The following is a 14924-nucleotide window of genomic DNA, read 5'->3' as shown; positions in this document are numbered from 1 at the left end:
AGGGGGGGAGAGAAGGGGGGGGGTAAGAAGGGGGGGAGGGAAGAAGGGGGGGGGAGGAAAGAAGGGGGGGAGAAGGGGGAGGAAAGAAGGGGGGAGGAAAGAAGGGGGGGGGAAGAAGGGGGGGAAAGAAGGGGGGGGGGAAGAAGGGGGGGGGGAAGAAGGGGGGGGGAAAGAAGGGGGGGGGGAAGAAGGGGGGCGGAAAGAAAAGGGGGGGGGGAAAGGGGGGGGGAGAAAAGGGAGAGTTGGTGAAACCGTAGTAGAGTGTGTGTGGTGTGTGTGTGTGGTGAGTGTGTGTGGTGAGTGTGGTGTGTGTGTGTGTTGTGTGTGTGTGGTGAGTGTGGTGTGCGTGTGTGGTGTGTGTGTGTGGTGAGTGTGGTGTGTGTGTGTGGTGGGGGAAGAGGAAGAGAGGAGGGAGGAGCTAAGAGAAGAGAGCGAGAGAGGGAGCGAGGGGTAGAGGGAGGTGACCAGGGGGAGGAGAGAGTGGAGGAAGAGGAGGAGGAACGGCCGTGGGAGGGCGCGGGATAGAGAAGGGAGGGAGACGGAAGGTGACGAGGGGAGAGAGTGGAGGGGAGAGGGGGGGGAGAGAGAGAAGGGAGAGGGAGGGGAGAGGGGGGGAGAGAGAGAAGGGAGAGGGAGGGGAGAGGGGGGAGAGAGAGAAGGGAGAGGGAGGGGAGAGGGGGGGAGAGAGAGAAGGGAGAGGGAGGGGAGAGGGGGGGGAGAGAGAGAAGGGAGAGGGAGGGGAGAGGGGGGAGAGAGGCGAACATGGAGGAGATAATGGGGACGGGAGAGCGGGTTTTCGCCGCGGAGAGGATCTTGAAGAAAAGACTCCGCAAGGTACGAGGAGGAGGAGATGAAGATGGAGAGAGAGTGGGGTGATGATGGTGGTGGTGGTGGTGGAGAGGACGCGGGGGAGAGCGGCGAGACGAGGGGGGAGACGAGGGGAGATGGGGCTGGGGGAGCCGCTCTCGGCTTGTGCTGGGCGCTAGGCCGCAGTGCGACCTCCTCCTGCATCGCCACCGCCGTGTTGCAGCTCTCCTTGTGTGTGTGTATACATGTGTGTGTGTGTATACATGTGTGTATGCGTGTGTGTGTGCATGTCGTGTATGTGTGTGTGCATACGTCGTGTATGTGTGTGTGTGCATGTGTGTGTGTACATCGTGAATGTGCATGTGTGTATGTGCATGTGTGTGTGTACATCGTGAATGTGTGTGTGCCTGTGTGTGCATGTGTGTGTGTGTGCACGATGTGTGCATGTGTGTGTGTGCATGTGTGTGCATGTGTGTGTGCCTGTGTGTGCATGTGTGTGTGTGTGCATGTGTGTGTGTACATGTGTGTGCATGTGTGTGCGTGTGCGTGTGTGTGTGTGTCACGTATGTGTGTGCTTGTGTATACTTCATTTCAGTACGTGTACACGTGTGATTGTGTCCTGTGGGTAGGTGTACGTATGCTTGTATAATGTGTCTGTACGTGGGTTGGGGTGTGTGTGTGTGTGTTTATACCGTCTGTGTGCAGTGGATGTGTACATGCACGAACGCTTCTCTGGAAATGTATGCGTGCATGTACAGCATATGCGTCTACTTCGTTACTATTTAATGTGTTTAAAGGATTGTGCTGTGTGTGTGTACACGGTACAGTAGTGTGTGTGTACACGGTACAGTAGTGTGTGTGTACACGGTACAGTAGTGTGTGTGTGTACACGGTACAGTAGTGTGTGTGTACACGGTACAGTAGTGTGTGTGTGTACACGGTACAGTAGTGTGTGTGTACACGGTACAGTAGTGTGTGTGTACACGGTACAGTAGTGTGTGTGTACACGGTACAGTAGTGTGTGTGTGTACACGGTACAGTAGTGTGTGTGTGTGTACACGGTACAGTAGTGTGTGTGTGTGTACACGGTACAGTAGTGTGTGTGTACACGGTACAGTAGTGTGTGTGTGTACACGGTACAGTAGTGTGTGTGTGTGTACACGGTACAGTAGTGTGTGTGTGTACACGGTACAGTAGTGTGTGTGTACACGGTACAGTAGTGTGTGTGTACACGGTAGAGTAGTGTGTGTGTACACGGTACAGTAGTGTGTGTGTGTACACGGTACAGTAGTGTGTGTGTGTACACGGTAGAGTAGTGTGTGTGTACATGCTACAGTAGTGTATGTATACACGGTACAGTAGTGTGTGTGTGTACACGCTACAGTAGTGTGTGTGTACATGCTACAGTAGTGTGTGTGTACATGCTACAGTAGTGTATGTATACACGGTACAGTAGTGTGTGTGTGTGTACACGCTACAGTAGTGTGTGTGTACACGCTACAGTAGTGTGTGTGTGTACATGCTACAGTAGTGTGTGTGTGTACATGCTACAGTAGTGTGTGTGTGTGTACATGCTACAGTAGTGTGTGTGTGTGTACACGGTACAGTAGTGTGTGTACATGCTACAGTAGTGTGTGTACATGCTACAGTAGTGTGTGTGTCTGTACATGCTACAGTAGTGTGTGTGTATACACGGTACAGTAGTGTGTGTGTGTGTGTACATGCTACAGTAGTGTGTGTGTACATGCTACAGTAGTGTGTGTGTACATGCTACAGTAGTGTGTGTGTACATGCTACAGTAGTGTGTGTGTACATGCTACAGTAGTGTGTGTGTGTGTGTACATGCTACAGTAGTGTGTGTGTACACAGTACAGTAGTGTGTGTGTGTGTACATGCTACAGTAGTGTGTGTGTGTACACGGTACAGTAGTGTGTGTGTACACGGTACAGTAGTGTGTGTGTACATGCTACAGTAGTGTGTGTGTGTGTGTACACGCTACAGTAGTGTGTGTGTGTGTACACGCTATAGTAGTGTGTGTGTGTACATCCTACAGTAGTGTGTGTGTGTGTACACAGTACAGTAGTGTGTGTGTGTACATGCTACAGTAGTGTGTGTGTATACACGGTACAGTAGTGTGTGTGTATACACGGTACAGTAGTGTGTGTGTGTGTACATGCTACAGTAGTATGTGTGTGTACATGCTACAGTAGTGTGTGTGTACATGCTACAGTAGTGTGTGTGTACATGCTACAGTAGTGTGTGTGTGTACATGCTACAGTAGTGTGTGTGTGTACATCCTACAGTAGTGTGTGTGTGTGTACACGGAACAGTAGTGTGTGTGTGTTTACACGGTACAGTAGTGTGTGCGTGTACACGGTACAGTAGTGTGTGTGTGTACATGCTACAGTAGTGTGTGTGTGTGTACATGCTACAGTAGTGTGTGTGTGTGTGTACACAGGCACTGTGTGGGGAGCGGTTAGAGTTCGATTCCCGCTCAAGCCCACCAACACCAGTGACCGATTATTATAAACCGGTCCTCCCCTAGGTCGACTCGGCCTCAAATGAGTACCTGGTGTGTACACATCGTCACAGGGGAGACAAAGGCTGGCCATTCACCCACTCTGTGTGACGTGCCGGCCTTCATAGATGCTTGCCTTGGTTTGACGGTCATTTGCAGTGACATGTTTGTACTAGATGTATATATTTCACCATCTTATATTAGTAACTGTTGTACACGTGTGTGTGTGTGTCTTTGCACGGTGGGGACACACGTGATTCATCTGCCTGTGACCTCACACTCCACGATCCCATAACCACCTGGGTGTCTATTCTGTTTGACCTGATAGCAACATCACGTGGCCTCAAAAGTGCACCTAGCCTGGCGCAATCAGTCGCGACTTCACCGCCACTTCGCGTGCTGTATGTTGAACTTCTTTAGCACCGTACGTAGCCGATCGCGCTAATCGGAGGTGCGGGGACGGACAACAAACCAAGCACAAAAAGCAGTTCTGAAGAAATGGGTTTTCAATCTCGGCTTCGAAGTGCACTGCTATTGTGGACAAGGTTGAGAAGCTGCGGATATGAGGGCGAAATTGGGGATGAGTGCAAAATTTCGGAAAAGGGGGTGAAACTGGAGATAAGAGTGCGAGACTGTGTAAAAAATTAACCCGTAAAAACAAAGTTTTTCACTAGAAATCCTTTATATGCGTGGCGGCTAGAGTCCTCTCGTCCTCTGGCTTGAGATGGCTGCCACCTATGGGTCAGATGATTGTCTGCCACCATTAAGCAATTGGTAATTACATATTTAAAAAAATTTCCCTAAACAGTGTAAAATTTTGGAAATGTTTTTTTCACGAAAATTAATTGTCACGCACAACGAGTCTGTGTGCAAAATGTCAGCTCGATTGGATCACGGGAAGTGGGTTAAAAAACGACCGAAAGAATTGCACGGTCGTAAGCAAGCAAGCACACAAGCACGCACGCAAGCGAACTTAATATAAAAGATTTAAAAAGAGGGTGAAATTGCGGATAATCGGAACATTTATTTATCCTGGAGAAATCCGACGAGTTCGAAGGCTCGTTTTCACATGTCCATTCGGCGAGGGGTAAGAAAGTGCTTCTATTAGAGGGTGGAATTGCGGATAACAGGGTGGCATTGGGGACGAGATGTGGTGTGCTCACGAACATCCTGGTGAAGGCTACATTGGGTGATTCTTCGCGTTGTATTTAATGCCGGTTATAATTACTGTCAAAACGTCGTAATCAGATTGTTAATGTTATGGCTTGGTGTGCTGTTCTAGTAACGAATTGGCACGTTCTGTTCACGTGACAAACCTTACTCATTGGCTGTGTCGGGTGGTGGCGGGTTTAACGACACATTATAATATTTACGCAATCTAACCAGAACTAAAAACCTATAGAATGGATGATATTGGTCGCGAAAGCCTACATGCTAAACCGGTGTGCGTTCTGTTTGTGTGTGGCATGTTTATTGTATGTGTGTGTGTGGCATGTTTATTGTGTGTGGCATGTTTATTGTGTGTGTGTGGCATGTTTATTGTGTGTATGTGGCATGTTTATTGTGTGTATGTGGCATGTTTATTGTGTGTGTGGCATGTTTATTGTTTGTGTGTGGCATGTTTATTGTTTGTGTGTGGCATGTTTATTGTTTGTGTGTGGCATGTTTATTGTGTGTGTGTGGCTGTGTGTGTGGCATGTTTATTGTGTGTGTGTGGCATGTTTATTGTGTGTGTGTGGCATGTTTATTGTGTGTGTGTGGCATGTTTATTGTGTGTGTGTGGCATGTTTATTGTGTGTGTGTGTGGCATGTTTATTGTGTGTGTGACATCTTTATTGTGTGTGTGTGCCATGTTTATCGTGTGTGTGGCATGTTTATTGTGTGTGTGGCATGTTTATTGTGTGTGTGTGACATGTTTATTGTGTGTGTGTGTGCCATGTTTATCGTGTGTGTGACATGTTTATTGTGTGTGTGTGGAATGTTTATTGTGTGTGTGACATGTTTATTGTGTGTGTGTGGCATGTTTATTGTGTGTGTGTGTGTGGCATGTTTATTGTGTGTGTGTGTGTGGCATGTTTATTGTGTGTGTGGCATGTTTATTGTGTGTGTGACATGTTTATTGTGTGTGTGGCATGTTTATTGTGTGTGTGTGTGCCATGTTTATTGTGTGTGTGACATGTTTATTGTGTGTGTGTGTGTGGCATGTTTATTGTGTGTGTGGCATGTTTATTGTGTGTGTGTGTGGCATGTTTATTGTGTGTGTGTGCCATGTTTATCGTGTGTGTGTGCCATGTTTATCGTGTGTGTGTGCCATGTTTATTGTGTGTGTGTGACATGTTTATTGTGTGTGTGTGACATGTTTACTGTGTGTGTGTGCCATGTTTATCGTGTGTGTGGCATGTTTATTGTGTGTGTGTGGCATGTTTATTGTGTGTGTGTGACATGTTTATTGTGTGCGTGTGCCATGTTTATCGTGTGTGTGGCATGTTTATTGTGTGTGTGTGTGACATGTTTATTGTGTGTGTGTGCCATGTTTATCGTGTGTGTGACATGTTTATTGTGTGTGTGTGACATGTTTATTGTGTGGGTGTGCCATGTTTATCGTGTGTGTGGCATGTTTATTGTGTGTGTGTGTGGCATGTTTATTGTGTGTGTGCCATGTTTATCGTGTGTGTGGCATGTTTATTGTGTGTGTGTGACATGTTTATCGTGTGTGTGTGTGCCATGTTTATCGTGTGTGTGTGACATGTTTATTGTGTGTGTGTGCCATGTTTATCGTGTGTGTGTGCCATGTTTATCGTGTGTGTGGCATGTGTATTGTGTGTGTGTGACATGTTTACTGTGTGTGTGTGCCATGTTTATCGTGTGTGTGACATGTTTATTGTGTGTGTGTGTGTGTCATGTTTATCGTGTGTGTGCCATGTTTATTGTGTGTGTGTGTGCCATGTTTATCGTGTGTGTGTGCCATGTTTATCGTGTGTGTGGCATGTTTATCGTGTGTGTGTGTGCCATGTTTATCGTGTGTGTGTGCCATGTTTATCGTGTGTGTGTGTGCCATGTTTATCGTGTGTGTGTGTGCCATGTTTATCGTGTGTGTGTGTGTGTCATGTTTATCGTGTGTGTGGCATGTGTATTGTGTGTGTGTGCGTGTGACTCCACAGGGGAAGGCCGAGTACCTGGTCAAATGGAAGGGCTGGTCTTCCAAGTGAGTAAGCTACTCATGGCTCCATTTGAGGCCAGGCTTGTCCTGAGGCCTGGACAAGATATTATTTGCTGTCGTAACGGCGGGGACCCGTAACTTCAAGGGAGGTCTCTTGCCCAATGAACGTCTGGCAAGGTTAGCCGCGTGTCCCCGATTCTGCCGATGGGACGCTCTTGAAACCGGTCCCGAGATTTTGCTTGTGTTGAATGAACGCCGCTGGGGTTGTTCGCTCGCAGGGGACATTGTGCGTCGATGAATCACGTAAACATTAAAAAAAAATTAGTTTTTAATATAAGGAGACAGATGTGTGAAGGAGACGTGTGGTCTGCTTATTTTATTTATCATATGACCATTAGTATTGCTGTGCAAAACAAGGACCCCCGTCCCCCACATAGCCAACAAGGCTTTGGGGAAGTGCTGTTAACGAGCACCTATGAAGGCCTGCTTGGCGCAATGACGGTGTTTACACACCACAGCGGGTAATCATTTAAGGCTGAGTTGACGTAGTGGAGGCCCAGGACTGGTTTAAATGTTTGTCACCGATGTTGTCCGTGAGCGGGACTGGAACTCGGGTCGCCGGGTTCGTAACGCAGGGCACAGACGACACTACCGCTCCTCATCTACACAAAACCACACTGCCATGCGCACACACACGAGTGCGTGCATAAACACACCTTGGTTTTAATTTCCACACCACAGACACAACAGCTGGGAGCCCGAGGAGAATCTGTTGGACCCACGACTTCTCCTGGCGTTCGAGAGGATGTGAGTAGAGCCTACACAATAACAACAGCCGTCATTTGCGGTGACGTCACCACTGCCCTTGTGCCAGGCTAGGTACACTCCGAGGCCACGTGAAGTGTCGAAGGCTCGCTAATACGATGTCACGGGACAGACCGAGGTGCCATGGGTTGCCTAAAAGTAGGATGGCACCACCTCTGCCCCCTACTGTGCCAACATGCTGTGTTTTATCCGCCCGGCGCTCCGCTCGTTGTTGTGAGCGTCGCTCCTCTGCCCTCCGCTTTTGTGGGAGGGCGACTGCCTCCAACTGCCCAGTAGCAGCAGCGTCCTTCATACAAGCAGACAAACAATGACCACCCCCCTGTATAGACAACATGGGCTGTGGAGGCAGGTACTGTTCAGAAGTCTACAGATGTTTTGCTCAAATGACTGCCACATTGAGGGGAGTGCTCAGCTCCTGTTTCCGGCCCCGAGCCAGTGATGGAAATTCCACTTTCCTTTGACGTGACTTTAGTATGTCCATAGGACAACCACGGTTGGGTTCCCCCACAAAGTTGGTACTCGTTTCTATCAACCCTTGCCCCCAAACAGAATTTGAACTCGCAACCCTCCAATTGCAAGCCACCCACCCTAGCGACCAAGCCACCTTGGGCCGCGTGCAGTGTGCACGGTGGTCTGTGTGTAGTGCAGCGTGTACAGTGCACGTGTGCGGTCGACTACAGTGAGCGGTGCGCAGTGTGTACAGTGCTCGGCTGCAGGTTGCAGCGGCCCGTGTACAGTGTGTGCAGTGCGTGTGCTCGGGAAGGCTGCGGTGGGCCATGTACACTGTGTACACACTGTACACACTGTACACACTGTACAATGCACGTGTTTGTGTGTGTGTGCACACCACAGTCAGCAGGAGAAGTCGGCCATGGGGAGACGTGGAAGGCGACGTGGACGCCCGCGCAAGGACCCGGTAAACGCAGGGGCACGGAGTACACATGCGCACACACACACACGTGCGTGTGCACAGGGACATGGTGCACACACGTGCGTGTGCACAGGGACATGGTGCACACACGTGCGTGTGCACAGGGACATGGTGCACACACGTGCAGAAACGTACAACTGTCCATAGGGACACGGCGCGTACACACAAGCGTCCACGTGTAAGTATGCACGCGCGTGTGAGCGGCAGTGTAGCGCGCTGCGCGACAAACCCAGTGACACGAGTTCAATGCCGGCTCACGGCCAATACCAGTGAAGATGATCTGAACCGGTCCTGGGACTCCCCGAGGTAGACCTGGCCTCGAACGAGTACCGGGTGTGATGTGTCAACATTGCCACTGGGGAAACAAAGGTTGCCGGGAGTGGTGGTGGTGGCGACTCACCGCCTAGTTTGTTATGCCGGCCTTCATGGGTGCTACTCGCTAACAGCACTTGCCCCAACATATCTGTTAAAGGCTACGCGGGGGATCTTTGTCTTTGTGTGCGCGCACAGGAGGGGTTCCCCGCGGGTCTCTCCGGGCGCCTGCGAGCCGCTCACTCGGCCGCCCTTCCCACGGCGTCGCCCGCCCCCCCTCCACCCCACGGCCCGGGTGGGGGGGCCGGGCCCCCCCGCCACCCTGATGCCTTCAGACACAAGCCAGTGTACAAGGTGTGTGCCCCCCGCACCCCTGACTCCACCCCACTGACACGCCCCCCCCCCCCGCCCCCAACACTCTACTAACTACCACTTGCCGCTGGCAGCGAGTGAGGGGTCCCTTCAACACTGTACGCCAGTATGGGTGTGGATTGGGGTCCCTTGAATTAATGTAACATTGAGTGGGGGGCCCCCTTCAATCGATCTCAGTCGAGCGAATGGGAGGCCCTCTCTCAACCTCGCCAGAGTATGAGAGAGTATGAGGATAGAAGGCCTCTGTGCACTTTTAAATCTGGCAGGTTTAACCAAAACTGGATTGGTTTCAGGCGAGAGGCCGGACGAAAGCCAGCGCACTGGCCCTCCAGGTTGTGGGTTGGGCGTGGCGCGAACAATGCCACCCCCTAAAGAAACTGAAAGTTAACAAAAATTACAATGATCGAAAAAAAACTGACCTCTTCCGTAGCGTCTAACAACATCCCTGATGAGTGGACTAAAGGTGTCTCACCGTTAAAATATCAATGAAAGGCAACCTAAAGAACTGCAATAACTGGCAAGGGAATCGCCTTGCTGTCCATTCCTAGCAAAGGTCTCCTGCAGAGTTCTCCTCGACAGAATGGAGACAGCCATTGACACCAGGCTTGAGCAAGGAGCAAGCCGGATTCGGATTTGGAAGTATACACCAGACGTTTGCACTGCGAAACATCATTGAGCAGTGCTTAGAATGAAATGCACCTTTGTTCATTAACTTTGTGGATTTCAAGAAAGCCTTTGACGGTGTCCATAGGGGGAGGAGGGGGGGATACCCTTTGGAAGATAATGAGCTCCGATGGAATTCCATCATAGGAAAGTTGTATGAACACTTTGAATGCAGTGTAATGGTGGGCAACACTCTGTCCCAAGTGGTTCCCTGTACTGGACTGAGGCAATGAGGCATCGTCTCACCCATCCTGTGCCTCCTCGCCATGGACTGGATCATGAGCAATGTGATATCGGACAAACCCAGAGGCATCCAGTGGACCATGTTCAACCAGGTGGAGGACCTAGGCCTTGACGACGACCTTGCTGTCCTGTCCACCAATCAATCCAACCTACAGAAAAACAATGGATGGGCTCGATAACCATGCCAATTGATGTGTATCAATCCCACCTCTGTGACCCCCGTTGTTATAAACAGTGACCCACTGGAGTTTGTGGATGACTTCACCTACCTGGGCAGCCTCATCAGCAAGGAACGCGGGGCCCGTAAAGACATAAAGGCAACCCTGTGAAAAGCTAGGGGGCCACATCTGTCAACTGCGAACCATTTGGAAGTCCAAACAGTACAATCTTAACACCAAAGTCCTAATATACAACAGCAACGTCAAGTCCATCCTGCTTTATGGCTCTGAATGCTGGAGGGTCGTGAAAAAGCAGACATGGAAAAGGTTGTGAGGCCTTCCACAATGGATTGCTGAGAAATATCTGCCGTATATATTGGCCAAACTAAATATACAATCGTGAATTGTACTTGAGGACACGGAGCCGGAACATCACAACGGAGATGAAACAATGAAGACTGGAACAGAACCACATCCCGTAAATTGCCCCGAGATGGACGCCTCCGCGCGAAAGAAAACCGGGGAGGCCAAAAACCACGTAGCGAAGAACCTCTCATGGGGAGAGGTGCAGCATGCAGCCAGAGACAGGGAAATATAGAAAGAGCTCATTGTAGCCTTACGTCCCATAGGTGATGAAGAGAAGTACGTAATTTAATTACTAGACGTGCGTTGAAGTGATTAGTGGTCTCGCTAACAGACCGTTGAGAGGGTGAATAGTCGTCGCGTCCATGAATAGATCGTGGACGGTGGCGAATAGAAGTGACAAACGGAGCTGGTCTCTACGGGGAGTGAATGAGCGTGTGTTTAACGCCGTGCAGGTCCGTGTGGGAGTTAATTGAATTTCTCATTTAGAGAATTCCATGAACGGTGAACGAAGGTTAATTTTTCACGAACCGATTTCTAGAAGATTGCCTGCAGGTCCCATTGAGTTCTAGATCTGTGCGAAAGTAAATGTAGGGGAATTTCATTGATAGAATGAAGTTATGCTAAATACAAGCGGTCCCTGCTTTTACAGCAACACAATGCGTTCCTGGAAATTCCGTCGTCATAAATCATTGTCATAGAAACGGTAGAAACGGTAGAACCGTCACTTTCCGATGTGTTTTTCCTTTTATCGGTCGTATTTAACAAGGATTAATAGGTTAAATACCCACGAAAAACTCGAATAACAAAACCTACACGCCAAGTCACACCAGAGTCCAGACCGACTTTGCTCAAATGCGTTCGGAGTCGTGTCAGAAGACGCGTCGCTAAATCAAGTTTCTGCGTCGTAAAATCGATCCATGGCCGTGGCATTGCATAAACCTCGCGAATGTGGACCGTTTGTGAATCGGACCGTCGTAAACCAGAGACCGCCTGTACTGCAGGTCTCGTGTAAGGGAATTTGTGGAGTTTAATTAATAGTTCTAGATTTGAAGCTTTCGTGACTGCAAGGATTCATATTCTTAGGTTTTTTCGGTAAAGTCACGTGGGGTAAAAAATTTAAATTAATAAAAGTAAAATAAAAATAAAATAAAAATCACGACGTTTCGGAGGCAACACAAGCCGTGAGTGAACGAGGGTGCCCGCAATTTGATTTGCACAAAAACAAATTATCCCGCAAGAGCGTTTGCGGTCACTGACAACGGACGTCTTGAAAGGAGCGAGCGGCCGGCCTTGGCACCGTGTGCTAGTGTTCACACGCTTGGCAATCGCGATGTGCTCCTACAAGCGCAAGGCTACCGCTAAAGGAGCCGGTCCGCTGTTCCGCAGACGCGGCCTGCGATAGTTTGACGGAGGGGGGGGGGGCGGCAGTGTTGGCTCTGTGCAATCCCATTTGAGCAAACGGTACAGCGGTGCGCGGTTTTCTATTTATTTTCCCCGCGATTAGCAACCGCGGTCAGAACATCTTGCGGGGTGCGTGTCAAAGGGATGTCGAAGCGGGAGGAAGTGGAACGTTGTGAGCGGCTGAACGCAAAGCTTCGCAGTCTGCTGTCGAAAAGCAGCAGCCAGCCGTGGTGACGATTCTAGATGTGAAGCTTTCGTGGCTGCAAGGATTCATACTCTTAGGTTTTTTCGGTAAAGTCACGGAGGTAAAAATAATGATAAAATAAAATAATGATAATAAATGAAAAATAACTCAATTAAATCACGACGATACAGTAAATTTGGCTGTGACGGTCCCACCTGAAGACTTGTGTTGCCTCCAAAACGTCGTGATTTCATTTATTTATTTTTAATTATTTTATTTTATTATATATATATATTTTTATCTACGTGACTTTACCGTAAAAACCTAAAAGTATAAAACGATTGGCCTGGCTCCATGTTCCAGACGCAGATTTGACTCGTGCCCGACCTAGACAAGGTTGGACGGTTCCTCGATTAGACAGACCCAAATCAACGGTCAATATTGACCTTCTCTGGCAGTCTCGGTAGACTGAATAAACCTTCAAATCGCATCAGACTTGGCGAGAGAGTCAATTAAAGAGCGATAAACAGATTTGCTGATAAAAAAAATTCGGACCGGTGTGTTATGCTGTACCAGTGTGTTGCGAATACGTCCATTTGGTAAAATCTGGACCGTGAAGCGGAGGCCTAGTTACTTTTTGAATGACCCTCGTGGGATTATTTTAGCGGGTGTAAATTTTGTTTGGTTAACTTCTGATTCCGTTCTAATGACGTGTACACGTACATACACCGCAACGGAATCGGAAGTGAAAGGCGAATGCGGGAGGGCGTTTGGCACAGTTTGGCGCCAGCTATCGTAGAGAGCGGCGGTCGTGTTGCTGTGGTTCTCTGAACAGTTCTAAAAACAACGGTGCTACTATGCCCTCTGTGAATAAATGTAAACGCTGAACCGCTCGCGCGTTCCGAGGTTCAGCAGTGAACGAAACGTTAATGGGCCCGCGGTACATTCGCCAGGGCGGCCTGCTGGATTAGAATCGTGGAACCTCCTCGACAAGCGACGTGCCGGCGCTGGGCTTTGTCACGACCCGACCCTTCATCGTTCATCGCCACTGCCGCCCCCCCCCCCCCCCCCCCCACAAAGGTTCGTCGTCTGGTGCCACCGCGGGGTGGCGGCGGTAGCGCCGCGTCGCGCTCGCACCTCGAGCTGCAGCTGCAGCGGCAGCATCAGCGCAACGAGGTGCGCGCCCTGCAGCTGTTCTCCATCGCCAACGGCGCCACACGCAAGATGGGGCGCAAGCTCAAGCGCCTGCAGCAGCAGCATCAGCACAGGCAGCAGCAGCAGCAACAGAGGCACCAGCCGCACTGTCTGCAGCAGCAGCAGCAGCAGCTCCACCACCGCTCTCCGGCGCTGCGGCCGCTGGGCGGAGTCGCCGTCACGGCGAGCTCGGCGGAGCCGGACCCACGGCCGGCGCCGGCGGCGGCGGCGACGCAGTCGTCGCTGCCGGCCATGGGGTTGGGCGGTCGGGGCGACGCCGGTCCCAGGATGCACAGCGGCCGGACTACGGCAGTGCCGTCCGTTGGAGTCGGAGCCGCCGCTGCCGCTGCTGGTGGCGGCGGAGGCGGCGGAGTCGGCGGCGGGGCTGGCGCCGGGTACTTTGCGCGGCGCGAGCGTCCCCGGGCTCGGCCCGGCCGGCAACCGCTGGCGCCGGCGCCGGTGCCCGGCGCGCGGAGCAGGAGGCGCCGGCGAGTCGGCGCCGACGTGGGGATGGTCCTGCGCCGCGGGGAGGACGACGACGACGACGACGACGAGGAGGACCTCTACAGCCCGGCCTCGCAGCGCCGCTCCCCTCGTCTCGAGGAGGTGAAGGCTCCGGCCCGCGCGGCGGTCGCGGCGGCCGCACCGGCGCCGGCTGCGGTGGCGCCGGCCGCGGCGGCGGCGGCGGCGGTGGCGCCCGCGGCGCCGTCCCCCCCCGACCTCGTCGTCGTCGTCCACCTCGTCGTCCTCGTCCAGCTCGACGTCGTCGTCCTCCTCCTCGTCGTCCTCCTCGTCCTCGTCGTCGTCCTCGCAATCGTCGTCGTCCTCCTCCTCGTCTGAGGAGGAGGACGACGACGACGAGGACGACTGCGACGACGACGACTGCGAGGAGGAGGAGGACGACGAGGCGGACAGCAGCTGCGCCGACGGGAGGGAGGCGGGCGAGGTGGACGAGGCGGGGCCCCGGCCGGGGGGCGCCATGACGACGCAGCAGCAGCAGCAGCAGGCGGCGGCGGGGGGGGGCGGCAGGGGGTGGCGGAGCGCTGTGCGGCCGCGCGGGCCCCCCGCTGCGGCTGGGGAGCGCCGCGACGCTGGCGCCCGAGTGGAAGCCCAAGGCCTTCCTGGCGCAGCACGTCATGGTGACGGACGTGACGGCGAACCTGCTCACGGTCACCGTCAAGGAGAGCAGCTCCAGCGTCGGCTTCTTCGCAGGCCCACGGGGGGCAGCGCTGTGACTGAACGTTCGGTTTTTGGGGGGGGGGGTGGGAGGGAGGAGCGGGGGGGGGCCGACCGATATGCGTGAGGAGGAGTCTTGGTGGCCAAACCGCAAGGGGGTGTGGGGTGTGGTGGTGGGGGGCGCGGTGCTATGACTGAACCGTACAGCGGGGGGGGGGGGGAGGTGGGGGTCACGCTGAGGGTCACGCCGTGGAGGTCACGCCGAGGTCACGCCGAGGTCACGCTGGGGGGCCGAGCCGTGGTCGGTTGCGTCAAAACAATCGGGGACCGAACTCGTTCGCCGCTGGGCGTCATGGGGTTTCGTCGCGAAAGACCGGCGCCTCGAACAACAGCGCCGCAGCCAATCGGCAAACCCCCACCCCCCCATTCGTCCCCCCCCCCCCCCCCCCCACAATGGTAGTGCAGTACGATGGATCGTCGCGATTCCGCATCGCCATCCAATTCGACAGTCATTCCTATTTCTACGCCGTGCCGAACGTATAGTGGCGGCTGCGTGAATCGCCTGCGTACAATACGACACGATATTGGGAGGGAGAGTCCATGGTTGCGCGCAC

General features: G+C 52.4%; 1 protein-coding gene across 1 annotated transcript; it reads left to right on the top strand.

Moving 5' to 3' along the window:
- Positions 1–734: 734 nt before the first annotated feature.
- LOC144718586 (uncharacterized) lies at positions 735–14369 on the top strand. The gene is made up of 7 exons (XM_078593960.1): positions 735–834; positions 6487–6530; positions 7227–7292; positions 8163–8226; positions 8752–8907; positions 13021–13841; positions 14216–14369. The coding sequence occupies exons 1-7, from the start codon at positions 763–765 to the stop codon at positions 14367–14369; spliced, it is 1377 nt and encodes a 458-aa protein (XP_078450086.1). The 5' UTR covers positions 735–762.
- The last annotated feature ends 555 nt before the right edge of the window (positions 14370–14924 follow it).

The sequence above is a fragment of the Lampetra planeri genome, chromosome 5 (genome assembly GCF_965212315.1).
Source record: "Lampetra planeri chromosome 5, kcLamPlan1.2.h2, whole genome shotgun sequence".
Classification (NCBI taxonomy): Eukaryota; Metazoa; Chordata; class Hyperoartia; order Petromyzontiformes; family Petromyzontidae; genus Lampetra; species Lampetra planeri.
Note: the sequence above shows the minus strand (reverse complement) of the source record. Positions and strands in the feature narration are given on the sequence as shown.